Raw genomic sequence first — 17,275 nt, forward strand, 5'->3', positions numbered from 1 at the left:
TGCCTTCTTCAGTGAGAAGCTAAGTGGGGCGTCCCTGAAGTACCCTACTTATGACAAAGAACTTTATGCTCTTGTTCGTGCATTAGAAACTTGGCAGCACTACTTGTGGCCTAGGGAATTTGTGATCCACACCGATCATGAATCGTTGAAGCATCTCAAGGGTCAAGGTAAGTTGAATAAGAGGCATGCTAGATGGATGGAATACATTGAGACCTTTCCATATGTCATCCGTCACAAGCAAGGTAAGGAGAATATTGTTGCTGATGCTTTATCACGGAGGTATGTACTTCTTACTTCTATGAGTGCTAAAATGCTTGGGTTTGAATATGTGAAAGATATGTATACCGATGATGTTGACTTTTCTGATGTGTATATGTCATGTGATAAGGTGGCATTTGGTAAGTTTTACAAGCATGATGGTTACTTGTTTAAAGAAGATAAACTGTGTGTACCTAGTTGTTCTATGCGTGAGTTATTGGTGCGGGAGGCACATGGCGGGGGATTAATGGGACACTTAGGTGTCAAGAAAACCTTAGACATATTGCATGAACATTTCTTTTGGCCTAAGATGAAAAGAGACATCAATCACATTTGTAGCAGGTGCATCACATGTAGAAAGGCCAAATCTAAGGTTTTGCCACATGGGTTATATACACCCTTACCCGTTCCTAGTGAGCCATGGGTAGACATATCTATGGACTTTGTTTTGGGGCTGCCTAGGACAAAAAGGGGTAGAGATTCTATTTTTGTGGTTGTGGATAGATTTAGCAAGATGGCGCATTTCATTCCATGTCATAAAATAGATGATGCCACAAGCATAGTTGACTTGTTTTTCAAAGAGATAGTGCGACTCCATGGTGTGCCCAAGAGCATTGTTTCTGATAGGGATGTTAAATTTCTTAGCTACTTTTGGAAGGTGTTGTGGGGAAAATTAGGTACTAAATTCTTATTTTCCACTACTTGTCACCCACAGACTGATGGTCAGACTGAAGTAGTTAATAGGACTTTAACGCAGCTTTTACGCACTGTTGTTCATAAGAATTTAAAGACTTGGGAGGATTGTTTGCCATTTATATAGTTTGCATATAATAGGACCATGCATACTACTACTTCATACTCTCCTTTTGAAATTGGTTATGGTTTTAATCCACTTACTCCTTTAGATTTGATGCCTTTGCCTATTGATGGCAGGAGTAGCTTAGATGGACAAAAGAAGGCGGAGTTGGTGAAGTCACTTCATGAGAGGGTACAGCTTCAAATTGTCCAAAAGAATGAAAGGTTTGCTTCCCAAGCCAATAAAGGGAGACGGCGTGTCATCTTTGAACCAGGAGATTGAGTTTGGGTTCACATGCGCAAAGAAAGATTCCCAGCCCATAGATGGACTAAGTTGCATCCTCGAGGAGATGGACCTTTCCAAATTCTTGAGAAAATTAATGACAATGCATATAAAGTGGATCTTCCAAGTGAATATAATGTTTCTGCTACCTTCAATATTTATGATCTTTCTCCTTTTGATGTAGGTGAAGATTCGAGGTCGAATCCTTTTGAGGAGAGGGGGAATGATGGGAACCAAGGTGGAGCTATCCTTAAAGATTCCTTACAAATTCCAGATGAGCCAATTACAAGATCAAGAGCCAAGAAGATCAAGGAAGCAATGCAAGGATTGGTGCAATCCACTTGGGATGAAGCTAGGAAGAGCCCAACACTCAAGATGGGCTTCAAGGAAAAAGAACCAGTTTTGATCCACTTGATACAAGCTATGGAAGACATGACTTAAAGATTGGGCCTATTGTTGTTAAGGCTTTCAATTTTTTTAACGGTATTTTATTATTAATTTAGAAGAAGTGGGCTTGAGGATGCTTGGCCCACGTATGTCTTATTTCTAATGGACTAGGATTATTTTTGGGAAGGCCTTGTATTTTTGACCAAGGGTTTATTTGGAAAGTTATAATTTTATGTCTTACTAGGGTTTCAGAAGTAATTGTAGCGCGGCGTATGGCACTGTTCACGCTACAGTACCCGACGCATTGTTTACTTAGGGTTTTTGGGGATTATCTATTTAAACCACTTGTAACCTCATTTGAGAGGCAGAATATATGGAATTGTCATTGAGAGTTGAGTTATCTCCTCTTGTTCTTCTTGAACTTCTGAACTTATCAAGGGTAAATCAAAACCTTTGTGGCGTTCTTCCTTTGTAATCTAGGTTCTTGAGACGGGTTCTTCAATGGGTCTAGATTTTGATATAATCTAGGTTCTTTGAACAAGTTCTCATCGGGTCTAGATTCTCCATCCATATACCTAAGTTTGGCTTTCTTGGGGTTGTTTTTCCAGTATTGTTGTTGGGTCTCAGAGCAAGTCTATTGGGGTTCACATCACATTGTGTTCTTAGATACTTATCCAAATTGATAAGTTAGTTGACACAAAGATATGTCGTTTTAGTGAGAGCTAAAATAAGGTCTAATGAAAGGACTATGCATGGGTTACCCCACAACCTATGTAGTATGTGGTTAGCCAGATGTGAGATCCTCTTTGACGCCTTGGAGGCGAGCAAATGTAGGAACTCAGGTTAGATGCTTAAGGAGCGATTAGACTAAGATCTGTACGGTGTTGATATATACATATGCTCTTTAAGAATGATAAATCCACCGTAGCATGTATTTCATACTACATGTGCTTATTCGACCAAATGAGTAAGTGAGTAAAAGGTTTCCCTCTTTATCACTGTGTGAGTCTCATTTTTAAGTGTCCTTTACTTTTGACTCTGTCACGAGATAGAGGTTGTGATGTCTGCTACTTTGGCATGTTGTCTATGACCATGATTAATACGGTCTAAAGAGGCATTGCTGGGAAAGCGGTTCGACCAAAGTTGAATGATATCGCAAAGGGAAGATGATTCGATATCGCATCTTCGATAGTGTTTGCTGACGTCAAACTACTGGTAGCGACTAAGGTTGTGAACATATTGAAATGATTTGGAGTTAGTCAAGCATTGTTCTGAGTTTTCTGAACTCAAGAGGGTTTCGAAAATGCTTGATCTGATGCGATCGAATGAGTCTAGGACATGACCAGACACTTTAGGGATGTTACTATGCTAGTCTTCTCCGGGAGAGATTTAGTGTATGTACTCCCACCTTTCTAAAGATATGCTTGGTGGTTGCACGGCCTATTTACTTGTGTGAACAAGATTGAGAACATTAGAGAGATGCAGACCTAGGATCATGCCCACTGTGTGCGAGTGTAAGATGTTAAATGGAGGGAGCGACCACACGGGCAGACCCCCCATTTTGAAAGCATACGTTATAACGCATGGCTTAAAGCCATGCGTTACACAGCCGTTAAGCCATGCGTTTCCAGCGTATTGAAGGCTGGCCTTAACGAGGGGCTATATATAGCCACTCTCCTTTAGATTCTAGTGCATCAATCACAATAGTAAAAATCTCTCTCTCACTTGTTTTCTCTTGAAATAGTTTATAGGCTGTGGATTTGTTAAGTGTTACTCTAGTTTTATAACTACGTAGTACACTTTACCACTAAGAGAAAACGCTTGATTTTTGTCCCGCTGAAGAAACTTGTGGAGTATTTCTTTAAGTTGAACCTGAGATACTTTCCGTTGTACTTTCTAACATACACATATGTGTATATATATAATAATGCTAGTCTCAACGCTCCACTGCTGTCAATTTTTTTTTACTATTAAAGAAATATTTATTAATGATATTGTATTCTTTTTTTTTAAATGTTTAAAAGTATTAAAAAATACATATTAAAAAAACTAAGAAAAATACACACCAATTTTTTTTTTTTTTAATTTGATACGACCATGTACGTACGTAAGAACGGTCATTAATTTGACAAAGAAGGCAGCGCTGCTATTTGTACACAGACATGCATGCATAGCATTATGCTGGCCTCCCAATGATAGGAATATTGGCCTCACGAGATTTTGGTTACGGACAAATATAGTACTTGTCGACCGGTACGAAATCCGAGTTATGAAAATTGTAGGGGCTAAATTATCCTAGGCTTCAAACCTCGTGACGAGAGCTTTAAAGAGAATATTTATTTTAAAAAATAAATCATAAACTTTCATTATACAGTAGGATAAATGACCATAAGGGATTATAAAATAAATATATTATAATAGATTTATTTTTCAAATAATCTGTAGACGTATACGTACATTATATCCAATTACGTAAATCTGTATATTTTTATCTCTTTTAATTTCCTTACATTTATCTTATATTCATTGTCATGGATGTAAGTACAGATGCCATACAAACGCCATATCGATTGAGGCCCGAATTATCATAACGGATCAAGTATAACTCTTTCTTTCCTTTTGACTCGTTGTGTAATTTTTTATATTAATACAGTTGCTGCTTTCCTAATCCACCTAGTGCCCAATACTTAGCCCTAGCATAGATATATAATGAGAAATAGTTTGTATAAAGTTTCAAATAAACAAATCTCATACAAACTTTTATAATAAAGCAGACTTCACCTTAAAAAATTGTAAAAAAAACTTATTTATTATTAATACAACCCACTTACATAAAAAGAGTTTACACAAAACTTATCTAGTTACGACTTCACCTTTACTCATATAATTTTTTCGCACGCATCCTTGATAGGAGGAATTTCCAGAAGAGAGAGGAGAGAAAGAAAAGAGGAGGGGGGAAGCCCCTCCTATAAACAGTGGCTAAGGTTAAATTAGCGAGAAAGAGAGATGACAGAACTGTTAGCATAGGCACTTGCAGAGGGTCGATCGGCGTACCTACCCTCGGAGTTGTTCGATTCGATGGCTACTTTAAGATAAGTAATGATTTAAATTTTAAATAGATAAATTTTATATAATTTTTTTAATAAAAAATTAGACCCCACATTAAAAGGTATAAATTTTTTCTTTTAATTGAGAGTCCTATTTTTATAAAATGATTTGCGTGAGACTTATTTATTTAAAGTTTTTAGCTAGCATTAATCTCATGAAATATCCCGTAAATACCTTGCATGCATGGAGGGGAGTGTGGGCACCGGAAGTGTTCAGGTTGCAATAAGGTATATACGTGGTCACGGCCTCCTCTCGTACGCAGAACCACTGCCTCATATGCGTTGCTGGATGTTCTTCTGATGATCAACAATATGCAATGTGTGCGCGCGCGTCGTCCAGACTCCAAACTTTCATCCTTCTAGGTTTTGCTTAGTTATACAATTAAGATGAAATAAAATGTTTTTTTTTTTTAAAATTGAATAAATTTTTGTTATAATATGATTTTTTAATATTAATTTTGTTTTAAAATTTAAAAACTATTAAATAATTTATTATATTTTATATAAAATTTTTAAAAAAATTATAATAATTAAATAAAATAAGATAAAATAATTTAATATTTAATAACCAAACCATGATTAATTACCACTGTCACTAGCAAATAAAGACGTTGTACGTTTGCTATTCTAAGCAATGAAAGAAAAGTCTCGAGTTGGTGGATACCAACAGTACATACAAATCAAGGCATCATGCAGGGAGGGACACAGAGAATTAATAAACCATCAAACAGCCAGCAGACACACGTTGACACTTATATATTACACATAATTAATCATTAATATTATTTATCTCACACACATTACATTAATTACACCAGGTAATTGGCCTATATATGCGTATGTACATACGTAGAACTCAGTCTTTAAGATTCATTTATTGTTGGAAAGAAATATGACTTACCTGAGGCAAAGAATATTTAAACCCATATCCTTTAGCTTATAGGTAGATCGATGCATGCAGGTAGAGGCAAATTAATTAAGAAATTAACCACGAGAAAATGAATTCTCAGTACCTTTGTTTCCTCTTGATCGATCGATCGTGTGTTTCAATTAAATTTCTTGCGGACTTGATCTTCGCCGTGGCCAGATGTAGAGAAAATTGGGTACAAAGTCTGAGTGGCAGTTAGAAGAAGCGCGGAGACAGAGGCAGAAAAAGTAAGGATCTTCCAGGGTCTGCTGAAGAGATCGTGAAACAATTGAGCCATCCATATCTTGTATTTGTTGCCGTAGTACTTCTCAATCCTGCGCTTGAGATTCACATGAAATTCATTTGGGACAGGCATCAAGTTGGTGGATATATCTTTGAAGAGTTGAAACACTTCATCGTCCTTGTCAAGGTAGTTGAAGAGGACGCGTGCTTTGATTAGTTGCTTGACGTCACCGGTTCCATCGAGGATTGAACCGAGGAATGATACGTAAGAGGTGACCCCGTCGTAATTGGACATACCTGGGAGCGTCATTTCGTGGGCTATCAAGTTGACGAGCTTGAACCCCGTTGTGTAATCAACTACTACTGGAGGTATCGAGAGGTATCCGGAGAAATTCAGTAGATTATAGGCGAAATCTATGTCTGTCAAGGTACCTTTACTAGGCTTCACATTGATTCCTGCGGTTTTAAGTTCCTGCGCGTTGTGATGCCACGGGACGGATTGGCGGTACCCTGCAGCTCGATACCCTGATTTATTGCGGGAATATAAAGGCTGATGATTCATTTCTTCGTCCACGAGAAGCTGCCAGAGGTAATCAAGAATATGGGCTGCCCACTTGGGCTCTTTCTGATTATAGCTATGCAGCGCCACGCTATGCTTATTGATGAAGACTTCGATGGATTCCCTCAATTGATCTTTCTTTTGGCTGGAATCCATCAAATCCAGTAAGAGTTGATACGGAAGTTGGTTCTCCAACAAGAACAAATCCTGTTCCCATAAAGCCATTTTATCCTGTTCAATTTTCAATTCTTCGAATGTTACCTGAACTGCACAGAAAATGGACTGTAAAACTGCACACCCGTCCACAAACAGCATCCAGGCGAGTTCCTCCTTCTCGTAATTACCGACCACCACCTCGTCGAAGTACGACACCAGTGACTCGTACTTGCCCTCAACTTCCTTGTACAAAATATCAGAACTTTTACCACTGTCGTTGACGAAGTAGTTTGCCAATCTAAGCTTGTACTCCTCTGCTGACTGGAATTCTGGCTTACCATGATGGATAGGACCGAATGATACAAAGCGCGGCTCAAAATACTTACAGAGATTTGGGTGAGTTCGCATGAAGGGTGGAACCTTTCCAGCTTTATTTGGCGTAATATCGTAGTCTCCTGCCCTCTCCAATTCATCAAACCTTTCATCCAAGCTAGGCAGTTTCTCTATGGTTATAACATATTGCTCCTGATCATCTCCGGCCATGGCGTACGTGATTAGTGCACCCACCCAATTAAACAGGTTCGCCGTTGTTTTCTTCCCTTGGAACTATTAATGTTACGTGAACGGTGGTCATGCGAAGAAGTGAACTTTATACTAGTTAGGCCGAGAAGGTGAATTTACAATTAGACCCCCTCTCCCCTCCGAACGTCCAAAATTGCCTTTTTACCAAGGCAGGGGCACGTTAGACATTTTAATTTTAGGTAGTTTGGTCATTTAATTAAATATATATATATAAATAAAATGTATGGTGGACATTGTAAATTACAATAAAGGGATGACGGAGGACAGGCAAATTGATTAGTTTGATTGGACATAATAATTCCTAATTTCCTACCCAAATTGCAATATTTAATATCCCATGCTGATTAGCTACTTGTAATGAATGATCTTGCAATTTATGTGCACGTAATAATGTAAACAGTAATGATACATACAATTATGAAATTGTATACGTTGTCTAATTGCTTTAAAAAAAATAAGATTCACAATTAAAAAGTTATTTTTTTCTTATGTGGATTCCATATTAATTATTTTTTTCAAAGCGACTGCACGCCACTTGCACAATCACAATTACAAATATCATTTCTCTAATGCAAAATGGCCACCATCTCTCTATTTCGTCCCAAGAGGATTAGTACGTAATTAACGAGGGTCATAGAAACTGTTGCCTGATCAAGAATTTTGGGAATTTCTTTTCAAAACTTTATTAATATCCCAAGTCAGGAATCAAATGTACACATTTTTGTAAATTAACGTACTTCTTTTAAGAAGAATAGTGTTAGTATGCCGTTCAAGTTTGTCCATTGGGTGTGTCCGTATTATTAATTATATTTTTTCTTTTAAAATTTTTTACATGTTTAAAAAATAAGAAAAATCAATACACTAATAATTATTTTTTTAACTATTAAATAAAAATAAAATAAAATACATAAACGATTAAATTAATAGAGAACAAGATAAGACGGCATAGTATATTTTCAAAAGAATCCAGTTTGCTGAAATATAGGACCAAACTATTTCATAGATAAAAGACCTCCACAAAGGCGCAAAATATTAATTTATTCATAAGTTATACGCATAAACTCATGACAGCTCACTCCATAGCTAGCTTAAATTTCTATTGCCAGTTGCCCGAATTACCCAAGATCAGTATGGCATTAATTAAATTAGGTGCCAAATGGTGGCAATGGCATACCACTCATCATTTATCATAAAAATAATCATCTAGTGACGCTCCAGGAAATTAAATTATGCATGAATATTCCGGAAAGAGGAATGTTACACACCACATTCTCTTCATCTCACTTTCATCTTACTATTTAAGATATAACATATTTATCACTAATAAATGATAAAGAATCATATAATAAATAATCATTTAATAGTAACAAATACATCACATAGTATATAATCAGATGACAGTAATTAAGAAGGTAGTGTGGCATATTTTGTATAGAGTTTTCCATAAAAATATATATACATACCATATGTATAGATATTATGGAGTACTATTTGTAAATTTTGTTAGTTTTGTTATATTAGTAGGTTATTGTCATCATGATGATCTTAGACCTATTGAATGTCCTAAATCTGCTCTTATAAGGCAACGTCTAACAAGTGCTCAAAAGTTAGTTTTGATGAAAGGAGATTCTCTCCAATTATCTGATCATCATCGAAATAAATGATCTAGTTTTGGAGAAGGATAGATTTCTGGCATTTCGTCGACTCTGTAAAAGCAGTAAATATTATGTCTATTTACCTCTACGTACATTGAACCACTATAAATACAATTAGAGAGAATCTCAATTAATGACTCGATAATAAGTGAGTACGTAGTTACGTCAAATGACATTTTAATATAGAAAATACTCTAGTTACAAAAAGATTACATAAAATTAATATTACAAATTAATGTGGCTTAATGTGGTTCGTCAGATTGTAAAGTTATTTTTATTTTAAAATAGATCTAATATATCAGATGAAACCATATTAGTTTATATGATTATTTTTGTATAATTTATTTATGGATGTAGCAGTACTCTTTTAATATTATTCGTACAATCGTTTGTAGAGGTTTAATTCCTGTGAAAGTTGTATAAAATACTATTAGTTAGTCCTTCATCTTTATCAATTAAGGACGTTCGTGTTACTTATATATAGCCATACATTTAGATACAATAACAACTATAAGAAATTCTTTTTGTAATTCCTATTTGGGGATTATATATATAGGTCATTTATTAAATAAGAAAAAATATCATTTTAAGATAAATATTTTTATAATTTTAAAAAATTTTAAAAATAAAATTATCTAAATTTATATTGCAATTTTTATTTAGAGACTGTATATTTATTATTATTATTATTGAAGAGACGAATGTCACTTGTGACGAAAGAAACCGTAATTACAAACACGCCTAGGGATATATAAATAATCAATAAAAGCATCCCAAAATTCAAACCAAAACAAACCTGATCCGTTTTTTTTTTTAAAACACCAAGACAACACTATCAAAATCTCATCTTTACAAATCCTAGAAAAAGAATTTCTATAAACGTAAAGAAGGTAAACCCGCTTCGTCAACACGATTGCTTAAGAACTATATATATATACATATATATATATATATATATATATATATGTGTGTGTGTGTGTGACAGACGTTAAAAAAATAATAATAGTAATAATATTAAAAGGATCTTTGTTAACACGGCAAGTTTGGTATTACACTCTTTTTGTGCGATACAATTATTACTGTCGTTCATGTGGGAGTTTAATGCGGTATAAAGCTAGCACATATACTATTTGCGAAAGTGCGCGCTTCGAATAATTAAAGTACTAAAAGTCGAAGCTATCTCTTTCTTGAAACAGTTAACGATATATTAATTATGTCATTTGCTTCACGTAAGAGTTGCAACTTGCAAGATGTGATACTTTCTTGAATTCGGCACGAATATGATATGAAATTAATAAATTTAGATTTGATATAAATGTATTTGAATCAAAATGGGTTGATATATTAAAACACGAGTAATAAACGAATCAATAACGGATTAACCTGCAATAACTCGTTTAGATTTTATTATTGATGTGTTGTAATATTGGTATTTTTCAATATACTTATATTTTTGTTGGATTGTAATTCTGAACTTATATTCATATTTGTTATTCTATAGTTTGTAATATTAGTTTTATTATAGATTAAAATTTTAAAAATATTGATATTTTTTGTTATTCATGTAGTTTTAATGGTTTTTTTAAATATTGTGACTAATAATAAATATAGATTATTACTTTTATGTAAAATTATGTTAATTATGTCAAATGGTCTTTACACGTTAGTTTAACATATTTACATGAAACGAGTTGAAATAAGTCGTGTCGTATTGATTTATTTATAATTAATTAGTAAATTGATCAAAAAGAGTCACACAACACAATCAATTAGAGTTAGGATTTGAAAATTTAACATGTTTAGTTTAATGGATCGGATTCAAATTTACCTATATATTCAAATGTCTATAACTTGACACGACACAACCTCAAACACGAATTGCCACCAACTTCATGCATGCAATAATCAAGTTAAACATTGATACCCGATAAATCGATTTGAGCCCATATTCATTATGTATATGTACATATGCATAAGAGATTATGTACTTTTGGGGATGGTGAATAGAAAAACATTGGGTATCCGGTATATCCAACTAAGAACCTAGATTTGAAATTCAGGCCGAAACCCAGACCAAGGTAGCCCGGTTATAATCCAGGCTGAAACTCAGATGAATCTGGCCGGGTTTTTTGAAACTTGGATTTTTAATTTTTTTACCAAAGTCTACACGTTATTAATTTAAAATAATAATAATAATAATAATAATATTGGAAAGCTTTTTTTTTTAATTTTTTCTAAGAGCCTAGCTTTATTTTATTACAAATCTTTTTAAAATCTATAAAAAAAATTATAAATTAAATTCTGCTCCATCTACAGCAATAGTTTATACTCCTCACCATTCAAGAACAAAATTTTTCAAAAACCAATACGCCACTCTTAAAAGAAATGGATATGCTCTGTAGCATATTAAAAAGAGGTCAGCAAAACAGAAAAATGAAAGGCAGAGCACTTCCTACCCACAATCAACGGATCTGATGTCTTCCCTTTTAAAACTAACGGTCAGTTCTCCCTACCTTTCATCATTTTCTTACGTATAGACGAGATAATCCTCCCTCTCACAGATAAATCAAACATCTCAGCCTCTCCATTATTATCTTTCACTCATTCTCTCACTCTGAGGTTGTAGCTATGGCTTCCACTCATCTCTGATGCTATCTCAGGCCCTCCCAGCTCAAGCCATTTCTCACCACCATGGCTCCAACCCATCATCATCCAACCGCGTGGTCTCCCTAACCACACACTCTATCCCCACCTTCTCCAGCCTCAAATCCTCATAGTCAAAGCCATCGACCTAAGTCCTCTACCATCGTCGAGGAGTTGTTGAATCAATCCGCCAAATACAAGCCTCCGTCGTTGGGACCCCACTGTCGTCAAGACTACCGAGATTTGCTTAAGGGGTCAAAAACTCGAATGAGAGAGAGAGAGAGAGAGAGAGAGAGAGAGAGAGAGAGAGAGAGAGAGAGAGGGTGATGGAAACAAAGTTTTTGAAAAAATAGGGTTTTAATGTGAATTTTGTTGTTTATACGTAAATCAGGGTATCGGATTTTTTATTCGGTACCCAGGTTTGAAACCCGTACCAAAACTGGACAGATTCAGGTTTTGCAACCCTAGTTCCAGACTAGGCCAGATATTTATCCGGCCTAGATGTACAATCTTAATTTTTTATACCTTCTAGAGAGACTATGGTATCAAAAGTTTTTGGAGATGCTGTTAGCATGATCCATGTGTACACATGTATATACTAATATTTCCTTTTGAATCATATTGGGATGAGTATAACAACTTTACGTGTGGACTTCAACTTATTTGGTTTGGCTATTTGGATGCCTTATGTGCACGTGTGCAAGAATTTCTTTAATTTAAGTCCATACTCCATATTAGCAGGTAATAATTTTTCAAGGCATAACTTGCTTACCAATCCCATTATAAAGTTGTTGTGCCCTTGATAGTAAAAAATTAGACCAACATTCTCATTCTCCATAACAACAGGTTAACTTAACAAACCAGCATTTTCATACACAAAAGGAATATCATACATACAGATAGCCCTTTTTCTACATCGTAACCAAAACATTGGGGGAGTACCATTACAGTTGATCCATTCAAAACTTATCTACTATATAAAACATGCTATTTACATGTCTATATTTATCCAAACCAAGCAAACACTACTACAAATGTGACAACCAGTACAAACAAAATAATTTTCGCTTCTCCAAATATCTCTCTCTCTCTCTCTCTCTCTCTCTCTCTCTCTCTCTCTCTCTCTCTCTCTCTCTCTCTCTCTCTCTCTCACTTTATCTTCCATTTTCCAAAATTTATACTTGCACAACAATACATCTTCGAAACCAAATTATCTCTTGCACGAATGTTCTCCTCTACAAATGAAGTATATCTACCCAAACAAAAAATTCACATCTCACTTCTTCTTGCACACAGTATGAACATTTAATTAGCGAGATAAAATACACCCCACTTGGTTTACCGTGTTATACTTTGGCTATGTAAAAAATTTCCTTCCAAGATTTTTCTTGGTGTGTGATGTCTTTAGTGGTGTTTTCAAGCCACATCAGCAATTTGATGATTCTATCACAAAATCATCAACTACACCCGATGATGATTGGGTTGATGTCATGCCTGATTCTGAAAAACCAAATGTTCAACATTTAAAAGTATAAATTGTATGTATGGGGCATGTGAGAATTTTGAAGAAGATTCCCCAAAATTTTAATCTGATCTGTGTTGATAAGCACACTTTGTTAAGCAAAGTATAAACTGTATGTATAAACTGATAAGAAAAGTTTGGTAAGCAAAATTGATAACCACAATTTTTATCTCAGTTGATAAGCAAAGTATAAACTGTATATGTATGCAGGGGGAAGAACTGCATATTATCTCAGTTGTAAATCTGATCATCTGTGTTGAAAAGGGCAGTTTGAATCACCATCTGTACAATTTATTAGAAGAATTATGTGGAGGCCTCAAAAGGGGTAGCAACACTAATGACAAAAAAAATAAAAAAGATCATCTGAGTCTTAAACAGTCTGCATATCCTAACTTACCCTCTTCAATCTCCCCTCATCATCTGTACAATTCTCTAAATTTCAACAGCACCATTCATCATACAAAAAAATAATGATACTAATGATAATAATAAAAAAGCCTTATATAAGGTGAAAAATGAAAAATGATATGAGACCATGCTGCCCATGGCTGTTTCACCACCATGTTTTCAAATGGCTGTAATTGTACATGTTTTCAAAACTCAGTTCCATCTGATCTAATGGGAAACCATTTTTTTGGAACTGTTTTTTTTGGGCTTCTTTGAGGAAGAGGGAGAGATTGTTTTCTTGTTTTTTGGACCAATAACTGATTCACCAAAATCTGGATCTACAACTTCTTCATGATTATTTTCGGCAAAAGGAACGATTCTAACTTTAAAACTTGCGGGCATCAAACCCTGCCCTGCGCTGTAGCAGTCTACTATTTTCTCCCAACTTAAGTGATAACTTACGAGAGGAAAAACGTGTTACTGCACAAAGGAAGAGCAACAAACCTCCCCCCAAGTTAAGAATAACCTAACGAAAATCATCTTGCAACCACATCAAACACCCCATGTACATACAAATCCTCAAAGTTCACAACGGACCATCCTCAATCACCAAATGGTGTAGCATTACGAATTCTATTATCTGATTTCTAGTGAATTTGAAAGCACATATTCAAAGAATTATATTATCCTCCATCGCAATCATCTAACCAAACCAAAAAATTATTAATACCTATTGAATTCAATATAACCTCAAAGCAATATAACATCTCCGCCTTGCTACCTGCTTTATGAGATTAATGAATTAATAATTAATCACCAATCAAGATGCGACAGAGTGAATATATAGTGGGTTATATACCTTCAATTGCAAGAAGGTTTTCGTATGGAGGAGAGGGCGACGATTTTGGCAGGAAGCTTGGCGACGATTGGAGAAGTGGGCCACAATTTGCAAATATTTCGTATGGAGAAGAGAGAGACGATTTCGGGAGGAAGAGGGCAACAATTCGATCGAGGGTTTTCGTATGGAGAAGAGGGCGGGGATTTCGTATGGGATAGAGAAATGTTCGGGCAAAGGAGATGAACGGTTTACTTGTTTGTAAAGCCGGTTTGTCTCCTAGGGTATGGGGTGTGAAATGAAGAAATTGGCTGATGTGAAGAATTTTTCCTTTGACAATATACCGTTTCTTGTGATCGTTTTAAAAACTAAATACCTAAGCTGAGATTGTCAAATGTCATAAAAAGACTCGAGCATATCTTCTATTAACACTGATTTGTTTTAGGAGTACTCAAGAGTTTTGAACAATGTTATTCTAATATTCTTCGCAATTAACATGCATGTTCTCGATTAGTGACAGTAGTACTGTTATTCTAATGAATCAGAGTATGATCAGTTTGAACGACTTTGAATATATACGTATGTACATGATTCAAGTAAGGAATATTTCAAGTCTATTTCTTTTTCTAGGAAAATTTCTCTCTTTTATAATTCCTACTTTATATTTTTTGTTTTCTGCTTGAAATTAAAGGCTTTGTAGATATATATGGGTGCAAGCTTGTTTGGCAATATTGCATCAGAACTTTCTCACATCTAATTCATTCCAAATTACTGCACGCATACATGCAATGTGATTACTTGTTTGGGATCATTGATAACATGATTCAGTACTACTTCAACTTCAAGATTATACCTTTTTTTTTTTTTTGAAAAATCAAGATTATACTAATTAATTATTAATAGACAATTATAAGCTGGAAGACTCTTATTATATTATCTTAATTTAGGAAATACATTTATTACATATGCAAACATAATCAAGCTAGCCCACGCCTGTGTCTCATGACTTAATTCATCATTCATGATCAAAGCATATCATTTCAGACATGATATGTAATAATTACTACTTTACCTTAAGTAGTAGTACCACACATTGATTAACCGATCATTAATTAATATCAGATACAGTAGTCCACACAGCTCGATCCTCACTTATTTAAACTTCATATTTATTTAAAATCCCGCATATTAACTAAATTCAAACGCATTTCTTTGAGTAAGATGCATGCCTGACACATTTACTTGGATTTATTTTAGATTTCATGGCACTGCAAACGACTCAATATACGTCCGTCGCAGGATCAGGATGTAATTCAAAAGAGCTACGTGAACTCCGACTTAATTTATAATTATTTATTTTTCAAATATATTTTATAATTTAAAGAGAAATAAATATAATACGTAGATCTTGCATGTAGATTTAAATGATAAGATCTATCTATTATATTTATGTCTCTCCAAATCATAAAAGTTGTATTATTCATGATGATGCATGCTGGTGAACTCGCGACTAGCAGCTAGCGCCGAACTGGGGGTCGGGAATCACTTCTGTCTTCTTTGAATGAGAACCAAGTCTGTATGAAAGTTAGGCCGAGTACTATTATGGCGGCCGAAAAAGCCATAACCGTCCAGGGGCTTCTGAAATGTTCGTGGACAAATTCATCGATCCACGTCTTCCACTTAGTATCGTAGAGACTCTGAATGGCAGCTTTGACTTCCCGATATGCGTTGGAGTCAGGAACCAAGTCACTGCCAATCTCATTGAAGAGTAGAGCCACTTCTTCGTCGCTGCCGAGGTGGTTCTGGAGTATGCCCGCTTTCCTCAACTCCCTTACGTCGTTGGCGTTATCAATGAGTGAATCCAGGAATGATATGTAAGAGGTGATCTCGAACTCATTTTCGAAATCCGGACACATCTCGTAGTCTATCAAATTCAAGAACTTGGGCCCCGTTGAGTCATGAACTATTATTGGAGAAAGCCGGAGGTAGAAATTGAGTCCTTCATAACAAGTTATGGTTGTCAAGGAACCATTTCTTTTCCTGGGCGGCATCACATGGATTCCTGCTGCTCTAAGCTCATCCACGTTGCGATAGTACGACTGCGACTTACCTCTTCTTGAGCTCTTTTCTCCAGGAGTACTTTTGGGTTTGGCGCCTATGCTTATCGTCCGGAGGAGATCGAGAAGATGGTTCGGATCCCTTTCCGTAGTCCCTTGACTCCATTCCTCCTCTGGCAGCGCGGTCTGCCTAGGCATGAAGGTTTTTATGGATTTCTCCAATTCACCTTTCTCTGCGCTGAAATTCTTCAAATCCACAAGGAGTTGATAAGGAAGTTGATTCTCCAACAAGAACAAATCCTGTTTCCAAAAGGCCATCAGATCGTATTTCATTTTCCAACATTTGCATTTATTGTCAACAGCACAATGAATGAACTGTAATATTGCACACCCGTCCACAAACAGCATCCAGGCAAGTTTCTGATCGTTACATTTCTCGGTCACCTTCTCGTCGAAACACAGCCTTAGTTGCTTGATCTTCGTCTCAACTACGTTGTACAAAAACTCAGCATCTTTACCACTTTCCTTGACAAAGCAGTTTGTCATTCTAAGCTTGTACTCCTCTGCTGGCTGGTATTCTTTCTTACCATGATGGATAGGACCGAGTGCTGTAATCCTTGGCTTAAAATACTTCTTGAACTGTCTGCGACCTTGCAGCAACTGCGGAACCTTTTGTATTTTTGGTGTATTAAGACTGGAATGATCGCCTGCTTGGCTCAGTTTCTCAAACCTCTTTTTCAGCTCGCAGGCTTCCTGATCTTTGAGTTCAGTGATCCGCCCATGCAGGCAGGAAATGTCACGGCCACTGCTTGTTTCACCAGCTTCGGTTCTGACAACAGATCAACCTTTCTCGACAGCAACTCCTCCACGGATATCACATGCTCCCTGGTTCCGGCCAT

The 17,275-nt window shown here is 35.7% G+C and overlaps 2 protein-coding genes across 2 annotated transcripts; both read right to left on the reverse strand.

Moving 5' to 3' along the window:
* Positions 1-5,582: 5,582 nt before the first annotated feature.
* LOC122277300 lies at positions 5,583-7,293 on the reverse strand. The gene has a single exon (XM_043087250.1). The coding sequence runs from the start codon at positions 7,236-7,238 to the stop codon at positions 5,877-5,879; it is 1,362 nt and encodes a 453-aa protein (XP_042943184.1). The 5' UTR covers positions 7,239-7,293; the 3' UTR covers positions 5,583-5,876.
* An 8,543-nt stretch (positions 7,294-15,836) lies between these two features.
* Positions 15,837-17,275, reverse strand: LOC122275960 (UPF0481 protein At3g47200-like). Its single transcript, XM_043085316.1, has 2 exons — positions 17,195-17,275; positions 15,837-17,129 (listed from the first exon to the last, which is right to left on the reverse strand). The coding sequence occupies exons 1-2, from the start codon at positions 17,273-17,275 to the stop codon at positions 15,837-15,839; spliced, it is 1,374 nt and encodes a 457-aa protein (XP_042941250.1).

Source organism: Carya illinoinensis, chromosome 9 (assembly GCF_018687715.1).
Source record: "Carya illinoinensis cultivar Pawnee chromosome 9, C.illinoinensisPawnee_v1, whole genome shotgun sequence".
Lineage (NCBI taxonomy): Eukaryota > Viridiplantae > Streptophyta > Magnoliopsida > Fagales > Juglandaceae > Carya > Carya illinoinensis.

Bases quoted from the DNA above. Each gene is read 5' to 3' on its own strand.
- LOC122277300 (XM_043087250.1), bottom strand. From the start codon at position 7,238: ATGGCCGGAGATGATCAGGAGCAATATGTTATAACCATAGAGAAACTG.
- LOC122275960 (XM_043085316.1), bottom strand. From the start codon at position 17,275: ATGGCCGGAACCAGGGAGCATGTGATATCCGTGGAGGAGTTGCTGTCG. The intron at 17,130-17,194 runs GTGAAACAAGCA...CTCAAAGATCAG, and splicing joins TGTTGTCAGAACCGAAGCTG to GAAGCCTGCGAGCTGAAAAA.